General features: G+C 37.4%; 1 protein-coding gene across 1 annotated transcript; it reads right to left on the bottom strand.

Moving 5' to 3' along the window:
* Positions 1 to 583: 583 nt before the first annotated feature.
* Positions 584 to 1,936, bottom strand: LOC107003732. The gene has a single exon (XM_015202029.1). The coding sequence runs from the start codon at positions 1,934 to 1,936 to the stop codon at positions 584 to 586; it is 1,353 nt and encodes a 450-aa protein (XP_015057515.1).
* Positions 1,937 to 17,868: the final 15,932 nt, after the last annotated feature.

Genomic DNA, 17,868 nt, shown 5'->3' with positions numbered 1-17,868 from the left:
TGATGAGGTGTAGTTATTACAACAAACTCTGTATGAACCTCTATGGTCAAAGAGGCCACTGTTGGTATGAGTGAGTTGACATTTGTTTTACAAACGGTCCCATTAGCGAGCCAATCTTCGTCACTTTCAATCATATTGATGGTCGCTTCCCCATGATTCGTAATGGGTTAAGATTCACATTGGGGGAAGGGGACTGAAGAGTGATGACTCTATTATCGATCAAATCTTGAATCTTATGTTTTAAATTGATACACCCTTCTGTATCATGTCCTGCTCCTCCAGAATGGTAAGCGCATCGTTGATCCGCTCGAAAGAACTTTGTTGTGAGATTAATTGTCCTTGCGTCTACTGGTTGGATCAATCCAGCTGCTCTTAAACGCTCAAAGAGTTGGGTACGTGTTTCTGCCAAAGGAGTGAAAACTCTGGGAGGCTTTCTTTCTAGATTAGGGCGGGGTAAATTATTGGTATTTGGGTTATTTTGTCCAGGACTTTGGTAGGCTGGTACATTGGCTTGGTGATTTGGTGGTGTATTTTGGTAGGTTGGTGGTTGATTTTGGTAGATGGGCGGTGATGGTTGGTAGTTCTATGGTGATGGTTGGTAGTTCTGTTGTGCATAGTAGATTGGAAGTGGATTTTGTGGAGGTGGTTGGTAATTATTAACGGTGGAGAATCGGTTGGTGTTTCCAATGGCAGAACCAGACCCAAAATACCTTTGTGGCCTTGACCTTGGGCTAAAAGATACAACGGAGACATCCTCTTTCTTTTTCCTAGCAAATCCTGCGGCCATGGATGGTGAGGATTTGTTGGCGGCCTGCAAAGCAGTGAGACTTGTAACCTTCCCAGATTTGAGTCCATCCTCTATGGCTTCTCCCATTTTGATCAGCTCCGAAAACTTTTGTCCCATCATGGGCAACATCCTTTCATAATACTCGGGCTCTTGAGTTCGAATAAAAGCAGAGGTTATTTTGCTTTCAGTCATCACAGGTTGTACCTTTGCAGCTTCTTTTCTCCAACGACACGCATATTCACGATAGTCCTCCGTGGTCTTTTGCTTGATTTTTTCCAAATAGTATCTATCAGGGACTGCTTCGGCATTAAACATGAATCTTTCCAAAAAATCTTTTGCTAAAGCCCCCCATGTAGACCACTGACGGAGTTCTTGAGATGTGAACCATTCTAACGCCTCCCCACTCAGGCTTCGACTAAACAACCTCATAATTAATGCATCATTTTTCCCAATACCCACAAGTTTGTCACAGTAAGCTCGCAGGTGAGCCATGGGATTGCCAATACCATTGAAGGTTTCAAATTTTGGAATTTTGTAACCTTCGGGTATTTCCAAATTAGGGTGCATGCAAAGGTCTTCATACTCAAGTCCTGTGATTTTCCTTGAAGTTTGGACACTTTTAACTGCTTCAGAGATGGCCTCCTTCATGACATTCATTTCTTGTTCACGCTTTTCTTCTCTGAGCCTCCACTCCTTTTCCATCTCTTCATAGTGATCCAGCTCCGGTTGAACAGGAAAGCTAGGACATGGTTCAGGGATTGTGTAGGCTGGTGGAATTTGGAATGTTACGGAAGGGTATGTCGGCTGGCTAGGCAAAACACGTGGATTATTGGAGACTGAGGGTGGGATTTGGTAGGTTGGCGTGAAGTTTTGGGAGTGATTAGTGCCAGGTGCTTGGTTCTGATTTGGTATTGGTGGTGGTGTTTGGTAGGAAGTGCTGGCGTAAGGAGCGTTGGATACAGTTAAGTCAATGGTATGAGGATTAGGAGTGGAAGTGATGGGTCCTGTGGTATGGATCGGGAAGTAGTTGGGTAACGGAGAACTTAATGATGGAAAATGAGGAGGAGGTCTTCTAGTTTCAAGGGGTGGTTCATTCGATGCAATGGCCAGTTTGGCCAAATCTTTGGTTTGTTGAAGCTCTTCTTCCATATCTGTAATTCGATGCATTAATTGAGAGATCAACTCACTCTGATCAATGAGTTCAGCATTTCTGTTGGTCACATCGACTATTCCGTTTCTTCAGAAGTACCAGTCATTTTGCTTTTGCCTTTATCCAAAGAGTGATCAGGGAAGGATGGTATGATTGCTTTTGATCTTGTAAAGTAGGGATGGTCTTCCAGTTTGACTTCAACACAGACCAGTGTTTACCTGTAGAGAAAAATCACTCAAAAGACACATGTTATTCTTTGTTTTTAACGAGATATGCAAATAGGACCAAAAAAAAACACATAAGTGTCATTTTGCTTCAAGTAGATTAATCCACGGAAATATTTTGGGTGAACGGGAGGACTCTAATGGAAATGAATCTTTCTGTGATAGAATTAGGAAGGTCGACTTGCATAGAATGCTGTTAAATTCTTCCACTCATGAAATTTTTGGAATCTTTAACTAATAATGGAGAATAAATATTAAAAAGATAGGGACCGAGCCCTAAGTAGGCTGCCTACGTATCCACCAAGGAAATCAGGCCCGACGTAGTTCGAATTACATAAGATAACTTAAGAGGTACGTTACATGAACCTAAATCTACCCCACACTCCTTTATTTCCCTTTCAACCGTAGGGTGACGATCTAGTGCTCTCATCATCTGAACCTGCTTTTGTTTTTCCTTTTCCTCTCATGGAAGAAGCATTCCCAAAATTTATCTTTTTAATGGCTCGTTCAATTTCGGGGATCCTTGCAGTTGCTTTAGTGATATTAATTATCTCTTGATTGATTTTTGCAATATTTCTTTTCACTGAGGCTGTTTCCATGTCAACCTCAATAATTCTCTCTCGTAGCGTCCATTCAGTTTGGTCCTGTATTGAAAGTCTCCTTTTTGCTGCAGCTATCCTCTCTTTAGTCTCGATAAATTTTTTGAACATTAACTCTTTAGTTTCTCTGTCACTAAGCGAAGCACTGGGTGAGATTGGTGCGTTGACGTCTTTTTTGGACATTCTAGCAAATTGACCTTCCTGTGACGGATGAATAAAAATTTAAGAAATTTGGAGTAAATGGATATATATTTCTGAGAAACTCGAACCACACTTCAAGAATGATTTGGACGGACTTTATTGTTGTGAATTTTAATATATGCTTAGGGTGCTCTAAAAATAATAGTGGATTAATTCAGCTTTAGACAAAACAACACATCACAACACACAACAATTATATCAAGCAGTACACAAATAATTTATATCGCGTCCTAGATTTGTGACCTTTTTATGCCAAAGGTAGGCCTAAACGTCAAACATAATGTGATTATGATAGATTGATCCAAGCCATTAATTTGTGACAACTCGAGTTTGGAACACAAAGACAAAATAACCATTAAATACCAATAAAATGGTACAACATAAAAATGACACAAAATAAGGACAATTCTAAGATTCAGCTTGAATGTTGTTATCAATCATGCCGGTGGAGGAAGTGATGATGACGCTTCCACGTTGTTAGGCCCTGCTCTAGCCTTATCCAAATATTGCATTATACTTTCCATTTGAGCCCACATTTCAGGGGTGACCGCTTTCGTTCCGAGATGAAAATGCCTTATCCAGATCATCGTCCCAATATCCTCAAAACCTTATTCGCCTTCTGGACTTATGTTGTTGCGATCTTCTTGAAGCTACACCTGATATTCTGGAATTTCTCTTTCGGGACCCTTTCCTAAATACATCGTGAGAATATTGTTCCATTCATGAAGTATCTCTCTGGATCTAAGAACTTCGAAGTTTGGTCCGAAGGAACCTTCAGAAACACTCATGTTGGCTCGATGAGGGATTACTTGTGCTCGACCAAATTGTTGAAGTACGCGCACCGGAGCATAAGGTTGGAGACCTTTTAACCCAATAAGCTCGATATTAGTAGGACCTCTTGCATATGATATGTGCCGCGGAATGCGAGAGTAATGGATATTTCCACTGAATTTGGTCACTGGTGTAGGAGGTCAGATATTCATACCAATCATCAGTACCAACCGGAGATATAAACATTTTTGTCCTGTCGAAAGAACTGTCAATATGATTTACGTTGCTAAAGCATATGTCATCCATATTTTTACGCTTGTGAAAATGTTCCAGTGCCCACACTTGTAAAAGAAGGTTGCAACCTTCAAAGAAGTTTGCTTCCCCTCTCTTACATTTCCCAAGAGCTCGAAATAATTCTGCTAAAATCATGGGAACTAGAGTGAGCTCTTCGCCATTAACACCTTCAAAAAGTACACGAGCCACTGAACATATGCATGTGATGATATGACCATGTTCTCGTGGAAACACTAAAGTTTCTAGTAAAGCCACAGTAAATGCGATAGGGCGTCTAGCTTGCCAATGAACAAGAGTGCAAGAGAATTCCTTCCTAAACACTTTGTAACTATTTGAGCGTCCATACCTTTCATATAAGTAATCCAGAGAAACCCAATTATGTTCGAAGCATCGAAGTTTCTTTTCATTTTTCAGTCCTAAGTAGCGAAGAAATTTCTTCCCTGATTGACTGTGAGGAATAATTTGACCTTTTCCTCGATACTTCAAACTGGTAAAATAATATATTTCCTTCAATGTAGGTGTTAGTTCAAAGTCTTTGAACGTGAACACAACACGGTCTGGATCCCAAAACTGAATCAACGCTCTAATAATATGTTTGTCTGGGAGGGAGGCACCCCAACCTTTTTGCAATTGCTAATTTTTCACTTGGAGTAAAATTCTCCCACCAGGTTTTCAATTTGTACGGAAAACCTCGACCATCCTAATTTTGGGCACTTGAGGGACTGAATTCATCTACAAATTTAAAAAAAAAATAAAAAAAATAAACATATAACATCCAAACTCACTATGTCAAATTTAGGCTTGGATCCGTCTATCATTATCATGTTGCACAAACATGTTCGTTGGTCGTTGGGTCGTGAAACCCATTGACGTAAGGGTGGACTTCTTAAATGTTGAATCGATACCCTTGATCGATCTATCTAAGGCATATGCATGCATGACTTAAATTGAGGGGTGGTTTAGCTCTATCTTATGTTTTCTAAGATTTGGCTTTCTAGACACAAGGTTCCCGAGTGGACAACTCGAGTGAGAAGGCTACGCGGTTACGCGGAAAAAGATTCGGACACCCCGTGCATATTCCAACTCTCCTAACTTTAGGAACTTTGAAAGAAGTTTGCGGGTGCACAAAGCACACCTCGCGTGTACGTATGATAATGTGAATTTCCAATAAGTGGAGAAATATGAACGGAATGACAGTTTATAAAGCAATATAAATATACAATTGATGAAAATAATAACAGATAAACAGTTTATATCACATAAGCATAAAAAATAAAGCATTAGGCATATAATATAAGCAAACAAATAAGCATATGCCAAAAACATTAATAATTAACCTAAGTCTATTATGGTTAGAACCTATTAAATCCCTAGCAGAGTCGCCATTTCTGTTATGCCGTAATTTATCTATCCTTAGAAAAATCACTTTTTGAAATGTTCTAAGTATAAAACGATTTAGAAGAATATTTAGAAAGAGTCGCCACTTAATTTTTTAAAGAAATTGAGAAAACTTGATTTAAAAAGATTTTAACAGATTAAATCTTAATAAATTTAGAGAAAACGGGTAAGAGGTTCTTATTTATGCTTCAAGAAGGTTTTTAAGGCATTTGAAGCACCCGCTAACACGCGGTTATCCTATGACTTAGGTTAATTTTTATTTTTTTTATTTATCTTAGAAACATGATTTAATATAATAATTAACAATATTCGATCAACTTTGAGAAAATATTTAAACAAATATCAATTTTTATTTTTATTTTTTATTTTATAACAAAATGGAACTTTAATTAAAGTTTTTTTTATATGAATTAATTATAAGTAAATAGAATTTAACCAAACTAAATTATTTTTATTTTTTTCATCACTTTAAAAAGATAATAACTCAAACCAAATTCATTAATTTAAGAATGAAAACCCATTTTTTAATTAATGGAAGAATAAAAGATTCACCTAACTTAAAATAATATTTTAAAATAATAAAATGGTTAAGCGAAAATCATTAAAGAATATATATCTTTTAAGAACATAGGTTTGACTTAACTAAAGATATTAATTTTACTCATATACTTGACATAAAAATAAATTATTGTAAAAGATGTTTATATAGTAAGCCAACATAAAAAAAATAATTCATCTTTTGGGGATTTAAGTAAGTTAATTATCAATTCTAAAGTTAGAGTTAAATGAAATTAGTCAACATAATCAAAATAATTAGGAGAGTGAAAGAGACAATGTAATTGGGCCCTTTCTTGGGCCAATTTCGCTGCAAGTTTTGGGTTTTAACCCAATCCCGTTTTTGTATACACAGACTGTATATCGGTGTATTAATATGTATATATCAGCTCTCTGCGTGTATCTCCTGCTTCTGAACACCTGCATTTTACCTCATCTCTATATTTCACATTTTTTTCTGCATATTTGCTGCCATGAACCTGTATATCAGTTTATAAACATTGTATACATCATGTATACAACTTGTTTTCGCCTTCCGAACGCCTATCTTTCAATTTCCAGCCCTTATTTATCATCTTCAAATTATTCATCCACTTCACCATTTGCAATGGGGGCTGACTCGAGAGGGAAAAAAATGAATTTGGGCCTTTATGGCCCATTTCAAAATGCGAAAGGGAAAGGATTTGAGTCCACCTTGGACTCCATGTGAGTTCACATGTAGCAAAATGAGAACAACAAGAATTAGAATTCGTATAAGTTAGTAGCTCCTAATTATATCAACAAATATTTGACAAAAAAAATAAGGCTAAACTAACACCAACAAGAGGCTAAAATCATACTAAGAGTCATTTGAGCAATTTACTCATGTTGCATATTAGTAGGAAACAAAAGATGGATATTTCAACAAGTTCTAAAAGAGAAAAGAAAAAAAAAATAATAAATAGGAGAAGACACATATCAGACAACACTAAAACTATAGCAAATTGATCATTGTATGCCTATGGCAGAAACTAAAAGAAGATCAATAAATGGACAAAATGTTAGATCCTAAAACAAAAAAAATCTATAAAACTAGCTATTCGTTATGCCAAATTTGGATAATGATTTATGCTAAATTTACTTTAGGTGGAGGATGAAAACATTGTTAAATATCTATAACTAAACATGGCAGCATCTTTGTTCATACAAATCCATCAAACCTAAATTCTAAAAGCATAAACAACTATAGTATTCATGAGAAAACAAAAGGGGCATTTGTTGAGTAGTAATATCTAATACCATAAAGACTATGTCCAACCTATGTCATGCTCAGGGTATTGATATTTCCAAATCAAATGAGAGTGAAAGGCTATCTTGATAGCTGAAAATGGGATTAAACTTAATTAACTGGTGCATTACAACATTGGAGTTACAAGCAATGCAATGAATTAAAACCAAACGATATAAACACAATCTCGACTAAATGATAAGATAGGTTAGACACATCTACTAGGCAAATTCAAATTAACAAAATCCATGACAATGAGAACGGAACAAAGGCAGGTCACCAAGACTACAACCTCCTTCTTATCATATTTACAAAACTCCAACAAACGGCGAATAATCCAAACGACGCAGTTGATAAACCCTCTACCGAGCAAACAAACTTTAAACTATTTCTAACAAAGCAAGACAGAGATCCAACTAATTACATAGACATAAAATTGATATAATGAATATAACGACCAACATATAATATCAAATTAACTTCCCAGATGTTTGACTCGTGCTTACTACCCAGGGTCTCGCAGGAGAGCGAAGTTAAGCAAAGATTAAAAAGAAAGAACCACATACTCTTAATAACCGACCATATACCAAGTATTGAACACACATAACACGCTACATTGAAACCGAATACAAAGGAGGCGAGGTTACCTTTCTTCGGGCAGCAAACTCGAGACGGCAATGAGCTTGAGAGCAATGATTCTTCTACCACAAGATTCAAGTACAAATAGACAACCAAGAAGTTCAAAACCAGCTGCAAACTATATTTTAGAGATTCGCTTGAAACTTTCTAGTGTAAAGTAATTATCGCTTCAAAACTCAACTCCCGAGCCTCTCTCCAAATCCCTTGAGCATGGGAACTATTTATAGGGGAAGAAACAGAAATTTTGGTGGGAAATCCATTGGATTTTTGAAAGAGAGTGTTTGAAATTATTATTTTTTGCTCCTTTTCGAGATCAACAGTAAAAGGCATGGGGGAGTTGTATCTTTATTCTGAAAATCCGCAAAAGGGGGAAAAGGGACGAGAAGGACGAAGATGGTACTGTAGCGCCGTTTGGAGCTAGAACCATCCGAGTTTGAGGAAAAGAAGAAGAAGACGTACAAAGGGTACTGTTGGATGCCACTTCTCGCTGGAAATTACGGCGTGTGTCTAGCTTGCAGCGTACTTTGCTGCGTTCTTCGCTGGTTTCCCGCTGATTTTCAGCGGAGAAAGCGACCTACAAGGGTGGGTCGGGTATTGCTGCTGGGTTGAGAATGTTTAACAAATTGGGTTTGTTATTGAGAATGGGTGTCTTTGGAATTGTGTATTGGTGTGGGCTGCTGATTGTATTGTTGTTGGGCTGAAAATTGAATTGAAATTGGGCCCAAAACTAAAGCTGAAAAATGAGCTTAAAAGGGAAGTGAAAAAGATAGTCAATTGAATTGCAATTATAGCCAAATAGGGATTAAGAAGTTAGCCAATTGAGTAAAAATTTAGATGAATTAATATTAATTAATTAACGATCCTCTTAATCTTAACAAGATATAATAATTAAATTAATTATAAACTAATTAACTCAAAATTATAACTATAACTTAAAATAAAGTGAATTAATAAAGTTTCTAATTAAATCATAAAAATCTTTTGTGATGATTTTCAAATATTTATAAAATAACATGATAATAAGAATATACATATTTATTATTTAAAATTATATAAAATGACAAAAGTCCTATAAAAATAATTTTTAAGTATTTTCAATTTCATGAAACTCATTAATTCAAAATTATAACCTACTTAATAATATATAAAATCTTTTTGAGATGATTTTTAAATATTCATAAAATATACTAATCATATAATTATATAGAACATATAAATTTATTTAAAATTATAAATAAAATAAAAACGAAGCTATTTAAGATAACTTGCAAACCATATATATATATATATATATATATATATATATATATATTTGAAATTCTTATAAAACTAATTATTTAAAATCTTTTGAAATTTAAAAAGCTCGATGATTAATTTATTTATTGGAGGACCAAAATTGAGTGTCAACAACAACTTTGAAGGAAGACTTGGAATTCTGGTTCATCCAAGTTTGGTAGGTTCTCACTTTCCGAGGGCAATGCCACTATCAAGCTATTGAATGTTGTTCAATTTATAAGACTTCTAGTTCTGTCCTTTTCATTTGAGTAGTAAAGATTGTATAGCATATATGTGGCTTTATTAAATTGATCTATGGGATATGCCCAATTGTGTGTGTGTGTGTGTGTATGTGTGTGTGTGTGCAATAAAAGTAGCAGACTATGTAATCTTCATATACGAAGGGTCTATGTATACTCAATATGAATATATTATGTTTATGTGAGAGGTCTATGTAAACCTCAAGACAGATATAGAAAAGTTCTAAATTTTTCGCATTTTAACCTATGAATGTAATCATGTAAGCTAAGAAGAGGCTAGTTTTAGACCTCGATGAGGACGACGACGCCGGTTACGTCTAGGGAGTGCTCCCTAGATGTGAAAAACTTGGTATCAGAGCATGATGTTGAATATCTTTAGAGTCGATGTCTCACTTAACCACGTCTATGTAGATTCTTATTCATAATTGTGAAGCATGTCACACTTATGAATAGGAAACTATAAGATGCTTAGGAAATTCTCCTTTTCGTGGAAATCAAATATCGTGCCTATAGAGTCATGAATCTATGTGCCCTTATTATGTGATCCTTTTATTGTGATTATAGGCAATGAATACTCGAAGAATAGACGCTCGAAGACTTGATGAAGAGATTGCCAATGTGGGAGCTTCTCCCCGAGGCAATCAAGTCCTCTTCTTGAAGAAGTTGCTAATGATGACCAAGCTCCGTCAATCCTCCTCCTTTGACGGATGGTGACATAAAGGCTGCCTTTCTCCAAATGGCCCAAGCCGTTACTACTCAAGCACAAGCTGTCACTACTCAAGATCTAGCCATGACGGCCAAAGCTAACCGGGAGGTTATACCCCCAGCAAACCCACATGTTGGAACCATGGCCTCTCGTTTGAGAGATTTCACTAGGATGAATCCCCCTACTTTCTATGGGTCCAAATTTGAGGAAGACCCCCAAGAGTTTATCGATGAGATCTACAAGATTCTCTATGCAAGGGTTGATTATTAGTGAGAAAGTCGAGTTAGCCACCTACCAACTCAAAGACGTGGCCCAAACTTTGTACGTCCAATTGAGAGACAATAGGCCTTTAAGAGGTGGACCGGTGACATGGGTGATTTTCAAGAAGGCTTTTCTTGATAGTTTTTTCTTAGGGAGAAGAGGGAAGCCAAAGTGGTGGAATTCATCAACCTTCATCAAGGAGGTATGAGTGTACTTGAATACTCTTTGAAATTCACTAAATTGTCAAAGTATGCTCCTTCTTTGGTTTCCGATCCTAGAGATGAAATGAGTCGCTTTGTGAGAGTGTCGGATGACTTGAAAGAAGAATGTCATTCGGCTATGATATATGAAAATATGAACATTTCTCGTCTCATGGTTCATTCTCAATAAGTGGAAGAGACAAGGGCTAAGAGAAATAGTAGAGATGCCAAGAGGGCAAGGTCATTTGATGGTGGTTCTTCAAAGGGTAGGCTTGACATTCAAGACAAGACTAGATTTAAGAAGAGTTCTTCCTATCAAGTTCCTCCCAAATTTCCCAAGGCTCGTGATAATAGGGTGTATAACCCTAAGTCTCAAAAGGGAAGAGGTACTAGCTCACCAAACAAGAAGCCGACTTGTGAAAAGTGTAGCAAGAAGCATTATGGTGATGCCTTGTTGGGATGAACAATTGCTTTGGGTGTGGCAAGAGTGGCCAAAGGTTAGGGATTTCCCTAATGTGAAGGGTTAAGACAAGGGTAGTGGTCAAGCTCAAGAAAGTGGTTTTAATGTTGATGCTCCAAAGAAGAATCACTTTTATGCACTTCGCTCTAGGGGTGAACAAGAGAGTTCTCCCGGTGTGGTGACCGGTATGTTACAAGTCTTCTCTATTGATGTATATGCTTTACTTGATTTGAGTGCTACATTATCTTTCGTTACTCCTTGATACCTAGAAAGTTTGATATTTTTCCTGATATTCTAATGAACCTTTCATGATAACTACCCCGGTAGTTGAGTTGGTGGTTGCAAAAGAGGGTATATAGAAATTGTACTATAATGTACAGTTATCATGTTGAATTAGTAGAACTTGATATGGTCGATTTTGATGTCATTCTGGAAATGGATTGGTTGCATGATTATTTTGCTTCCATTGATTGTAGGACTAGAATTGTCAAGTTCAATTTCCCAAATGAATCCGTTTTAAAATGGAAGGGGGGAAATTATATTCCTACAGGTCGTATTATCTCTTCGCTTAAGGCTTGTAAAATGATTTAAAAAGGGTGTCTATATCACATTGTATGAGTCAAAAATTTAGACTCCGAAAATCCTCCCATTGAGTTAGTCCCTGTAGTAAGGGAATTTCCAGAGATCTTTCCTAATGATCTTCCCGGAATCCCTCCGAACGGGAAATTGATTTTGGTATTGACTTGCTACCGGATACCAACCCCATTTCAATTCCTCCTTATCGGATGACTCAGGACGAATTGAAAGAGTAGAAGGCTCAACTCAAAGATTTGCTAGACGAAGACTTCATTATACCTAGTATTTCTCCATGGGGTGCTCCGGTATTATTTGTAAAAAAGAAGGATGGGTCCCTTAGTACGTGCATTGATTATCGCCAACTCAATAAAGTCATTGACGACTTGTTTGATCAACTCCAAGGGGAAACTACTTTTCTAAGATTGACTTGAGATCGGGGTATCACCAACTTAGGGTGAGAGGTGAGGATATACCAAAAACGGCATTTCAGAATAGATATGGTCACTATGAGTACTTAGTAATATCCTTTGGACTTACTAATTCCCGGAAGACATTTATGGATCTCATGAATAGGGTGTTTCGAACTTAGGTAGATTCATTTGTCATTGTTTTCATTGACGACATCTTGGTATATTCGAAAAATGAGGGTGAATACATGGACCATTTGAGGTGGTGTTACAAGTGCTTAAGGAGAACCAATTATTTGCCAAGTATAGCAAATGTGAGTTTTGGTTGAGGTCGGTAGCATTTCTTGGTCATATCATCTCTAGTGAGGAAGTTGAGGTAGATCCAAGGAAAACCGAGGCAGTCAAGAATTGGCCTAGACCTTTGACTCCAACCAACATTAGGAGTTTCTTGGGTCTAGCGGGTTATCATAGGAGGTTTATGGATGGTTTTGCCTCTGTTGCTTCTCCTTTGACTACTTTGACCCAAAAGAGTGTGAAGATTGAGTGGTTGGAGGCATGTGAAAGAAGCTGTCAAATCTTGAAGGATAGGCTTATTTCCGCTCCGGTGTTGACTTTACCGGAGGGCACCAAGGGCTTCATTGTGTATTGTGATGCATCCCGAGTGGGCTTGGGGTGTGTGCTTATGCAGCATGGTAAAGTAGTAGTCTATGCTTCTAGACAACTTAAGGTGCATGAGAACTATCCAACTCATTACCTTGAGTTAGCGTCTGTGGTATTTGCCTTAAAAATATGGAGGCATTACTTGTATGGTGCCCATGTTGATGTGCATACTGACCAAAAGAGTATTCAATATGTGTTTACTCAAAAGGAGTTAAATCTCCAACAAAGAAGGATGTTGGAATTGTTAAAGGATTACGACATGAGTGTTCTCTACCACCCCGACAAGACCAATGTGGTTGCGGATGCTCTATGTCGTATAACCATGGGTAGTGTACCTCATGTAGATGAAGCCAGGAAAGACCTAGTGAAAAAGGTTCATAGGTTGACTAGATTGGGTGTTAGATTGGAAGATTTTCGAATGGTGGTTTTATGATCCATCATAACTCTGAATCATCTTTGGTAGTTGAGGTGAATTCCAAACAACACCTTGATCAACCACTGATGTAGTTGAAGAAATCGGTTCTCGGTAAGCTAAATGAGTTATTTTCCTTGGGGGGGATGGTATCTTGAGGTATCAAGGAAGGTTGTGTGTTCCCAATGTAGATGGTTTGAGGAACCGGATTCTTGAGGAAGATCATGGGTCCCGTTATTCTATTCATCCGGTATCTACAAATATGTATATGACCTTAGAGAAGTATTTTGGTGGGAAGGCCTAAAAAAGACATAACGGAATTCGTTGAAAAATGTCCAAATTGCAAACAAGTGAAAGTCGAACACCAAAAGTTTGGTGGTTTACTTCAAGAAATCCAAGTTCCTACTTGGAAGTGGGAAAACATCAATATGAATTTTGTGGTAGGACTGTGTCGGACACAAAAGCCATATGACTCCATATGGGTGGTTGTGGACAGGTTGACCAAATCCGCTCATTTTATTCCCGTCAAGTCTACCTACTCAGCGGAGGATTATGCGAGGATCTTCATATATAAGATTGTGTGTCGCTATGGTATTCCGTTATCCATCATATCCGATAGGGGTGCACAATTCACATCTATGTTTTGGAGGTCATTCCAAAAAAAGGTTGGGTACCAAGGTGAAGTTAAGCACCTCTTTTCATCCTTAAACGGATGGTCAATCGAAGTGCACTATACCTTGAAGATATGATTAGAGCTTGTATAATTGATTTCAAGGAAAATTGGATAAACACTTGCCTTTGGTTGAGTTTGCTTACAAAAATAGTTACAATTCATCTATATATATGGCTCCTTAGCCTTGTATGGTAAGAGATGTAGATATCCAATTGGATGGTTGTAAGTGGGCGAGTCTTCACTTTTGGGTCCCGATTTGATTTATAAGACTTTGGAGAAGGTTCATATTATAAGGAATCATTTGAAAATAGCCTATAGACGCAAAAGTCTTATGCCGACCAACAGAGAAGGGAATTAGAATTTGAAGAAGATGATAAGGTGTACTTGAAAGTTTCGCCTATGAAAGGGTTGATTAGATTTAGAAAGAAAGGGAAGTTGAGTCCTCGTTATGTGGGTCTCTATGAAATCTTGCAAAGGGTTGGTAAGGTTGCGTATGAATTGAAACTCCCTAGTGAACTATCTTCAGTTCATCCAGTTTTCCATGTTTCCATGCTTAAAAAGTGTATCGGTGATACCGAGTCTATTCTTCCTAATGAGAGTCTTGGTGTGCAAGAGAACCTCTCTTATGAGGAGGTTTCGGTTGAAATCCTTGATCGTCAAGTGAAGAGGTTGAGGAACAAAGAGATGGCCGCTGTGAAAGTGTTATGGAGAAACCACCTAACATGGGAGACCGAGCCCGACATGAAGTCCTGTTATCCTCATCTCTTTCCCAATGAAGGTTAGTTCCTCTTACTAATAATGAAAATAATGACTAAATTTAAAGTTATCTAAGCTTTTGGTGAAGTTTTGCAAAAATGTCCTAGTTACAGTGAAGTTATGCCTATCGACTTGAAAATTTTGCATTTTACTTGTTTTGAGTTTATGTTGTGCATTTTCGTATATTGTGCATGTAACACCCCGTATTCAACGTGTACTAGTCTTATTATATAATGCTTATTAACTGCCTTGTGGTATAGTTATGGATTCGATTTCATAGGCAACTAGTGGCAATAGAATATGTTTAAAGTGAACTGTCCATAGATTTTGATGCGAGCCAATTAAGTTAATGTCGATGGAAGTATTTAAACTTGAGATCATAAGGTGGTATTTGAGTCTAAAGTACAAATTTACGTAGTGTATATAAGTTCTAAGTTATATTAAAGTTATTAAGGTCTAGAAATGGAATAATATATTGAGGTGCTTGCTTGACTTCACTAAGCTAGTAGGTGACAAGTAGGTGCATCGCCTACTTTGACTTATTGACTAGACCAAATAGGTGCATCACCTACTAAGACTGTTTTGACTGTGTTATTGGGCAAGGACACTACACCTATTTGCATTAATTTAGCCCAAGTTGAATAGAAGAATAAGGGGAAAATGGACACCAAGGCCCAAACTTCCCAAGCCCATAAGAAATAATTTTAATGGACTAGGTGCATCACTTACTTAAATGTGCCCAAATTATAGACACTTGTTGGCTGCAAATGAAGTACATGAAAAAGTTGCAAAAGGGCCAATGTTCTTAAGTCTAAAAAGTCCAAATGAAAAGTCCAAGTAGGTGGGTCACCTACTTGACAAATTATGGCCCAAAATGAGTGAGAAAAACAGCCAAAGCAGGTCCCTTTAAAAGAGATTGATATCACTTTTTCCAGCCATTTTTACTTTGACAAAAGAATCTGATTTCTAGAACTTTCTCTCTTCTCTCTCTTAGATTCATACAGCAGCCATTAAATACCATTAGGTTTCTTGAATAATAGGCATTTCAAGCTATTGGAAGGTATAATTTAAGACAAGTTAAGGAGGACAACCTTTACCTTGAAAAATTCAAGTCTTAGCAAGTGGTAGTTATGTCCAGCAAGGTAAGCTACTGCAATTTTCTCCCTCTTGTGCTTGAGTTAATAGGACACTAGGTATGTGTTAGTGAGTTGGAAATTGTTACATTTACATGGTGAATTTTGGGGAGGATGTTCTGGTGATTAGTGCATTTTGGGACAGCTATGGTAAGGAGTCCTCTTTAAATTAAGGTATGAGCTTGTTTGAGCACTTTAAAATTAATGTTAGCTCTTCAAGTGCTGGTGATTAGAAACCATGATTCATATTGCTTCTATTACATTATTATGTTCAAAGATTGTTTTATGTATGTTATGATAAGGGATATGACTGGATGTGCGGGGAAGTTATGAAGACGTTAAAGGACTTAAATATTGCAGGGAGTTTTGGGGAGGACCTGATACGAAGGTTGTACAGTATATAGACGCGTTTAAAGGGATAGGGAAGGAAAGAAAACACTGGCTAGAACATTGCAGCTTACTGCTTCGTTACTATTTAGGTGTGATTAAGTGGCTCAAACTGATTGATTAGCTACTAATACTAGTCTTACAACTTATTTTATTGTAGATTAGTGATCTAAAGAGAAGGAGCTTAAGTCATACGTTTTGAATTGTATAGCAAGGTATGTAAGGCTATTTGATTTCCTATTTCTTTGGCATGAATCCAAAACATGCATTACAAAAAGTAAGCTTTCTAAGTGTCCATGGTAGTGACTGATCCATAGTTGCAATTCCTACTCCCTAGAGCATTGAAGTGCGTGCTCTAATATGAGTTTGTTACTAAATGTGCGTGTTTACTCTACCAAGTGATAGCATGCAAGGTTTAAACTTGTTTCATTGTCAAAGTATCCCTAGCACGTATTTCCACTATATAGTCTAAGTGATCCTAGATTACACATTGTACATATGTTTATAGGATGGATATACGATCTGGCCATATCTTGCCAACTTGCTTCAATTGTTTATAGTTATGTCATCTTGTCACACGTTCATATGTTCCCTTTCTTGTTATTACTCCCATTGTGTTAGACAATAATGTTACCTCACATGATCACTACTTGCTCAATTGTACGTTTATATGTACTTACTTGGAATATGTATCTGTCCTTAAGTTGAATCTGCCCTATTTCCCCCTTGGTTCCACATGCATGAACATCTTGTATTTGTATCATATAGAGTTCAAATCTCTTGGCTGAATGTTAAATTGTCTTCACTGGATGTGCTTCAATTTGTGATGTCAAAATGCTTACTGAGTCATATAAGCTCCTAAGTACTACGTTCAAGTCACATTTGCTTCCCATGTCATTGTTATTATCGTAAGTCCACATTCATATGTCTTCTACTACTGGTTCGTAGTTCCAAATCTAAATAAGGATTATGACCACCAAAACAATAATCACAAACAAGTTCTGAACATCAAAAAGAACAATCTCAAAAGAGTTATTCTTATCGAAAGAACAATCCCAAAACAACAATCTCAAAGATAAAAGAATCTAAGTGAAGTAATCCGTATGATTATGGGTGGCAGCTAATGGGAGAAAGCCTAGCATGGGACGATCCCGATTGGTAAGGAAGGGTGGCAGCTCAGGGGCGAAAGCCTTGCATGGTCCGATCCCGATTGATATGGAAGGGTGGCAGCTCAGGGGCGAAAGCCTAGCATGGGCCGATCCCAATTTGTAGAATTATGAGGACAGCATCCCAGGGGTTAAAATGCCTAGCATGGGTCATCCTCTTCTACCGCTGATAAGCTGGTCATTTGTATCATATGTTGTATAAAGATTATAAAGTACAAAAAGTAAAGAAAAGAATGCAACATGCACGATTCCACAAGTATAGGCAAAGGTGGTCTCTAATCCTTATCTATTGGTATTTGGTTTTATGTAACGACCTGTTTAGTCGTTTTGAGCAGCAGATTTATTTCTGGAAAAACTGGCTAAGATTACGGACATCACGACGGACCGTCATAGGCACGACGGCCCGTCACAGATGTCTCGTTTCAGCATACTTAGAATTCTGAAATTGGGTACTGAAAATCGACTCTCTGTAATCTGTGACGGACCTGCAGGACGTGCCGTCACATCCACGACGAGCCGTCGTAAGCTCCCGTTGCAAAACACTTCAACTCTTGAGAAATTGGTACGGGAAACGAGTCTCTGACCGTCAGGACGGAGGTGCAGGACGGACCGTCACAGGTGTGACGGGCCGTCACAGTCCACCTGGATTTT

Source organism: Solanum pennellii, chromosome 11, assembly GCF_001406875.1.
Source record: "Solanum pennellii chromosome 11, SPENNV200".
Taxonomy (NCBI): Eukaryota; Viridiplantae; Streptophyta; class Magnoliopsida; order Solanales; family Solanaceae; genus Solanum; species Solanum pennellii.
Note: the sequence above shows the minus strand (reverse complement) of the source record. Positions and strands in the feature narration are given on the sequence as shown.

Bases quoted from the DNA above. Each gene is read 5' to 3' on its own strand.
- LOC107003732 (XM_015202029.1), bottom strand. From the start codon at position 1,936: ATGGAAGAAGAGCTTCAACAAACCAAAGATTTGGCCAAACTGGCCATT.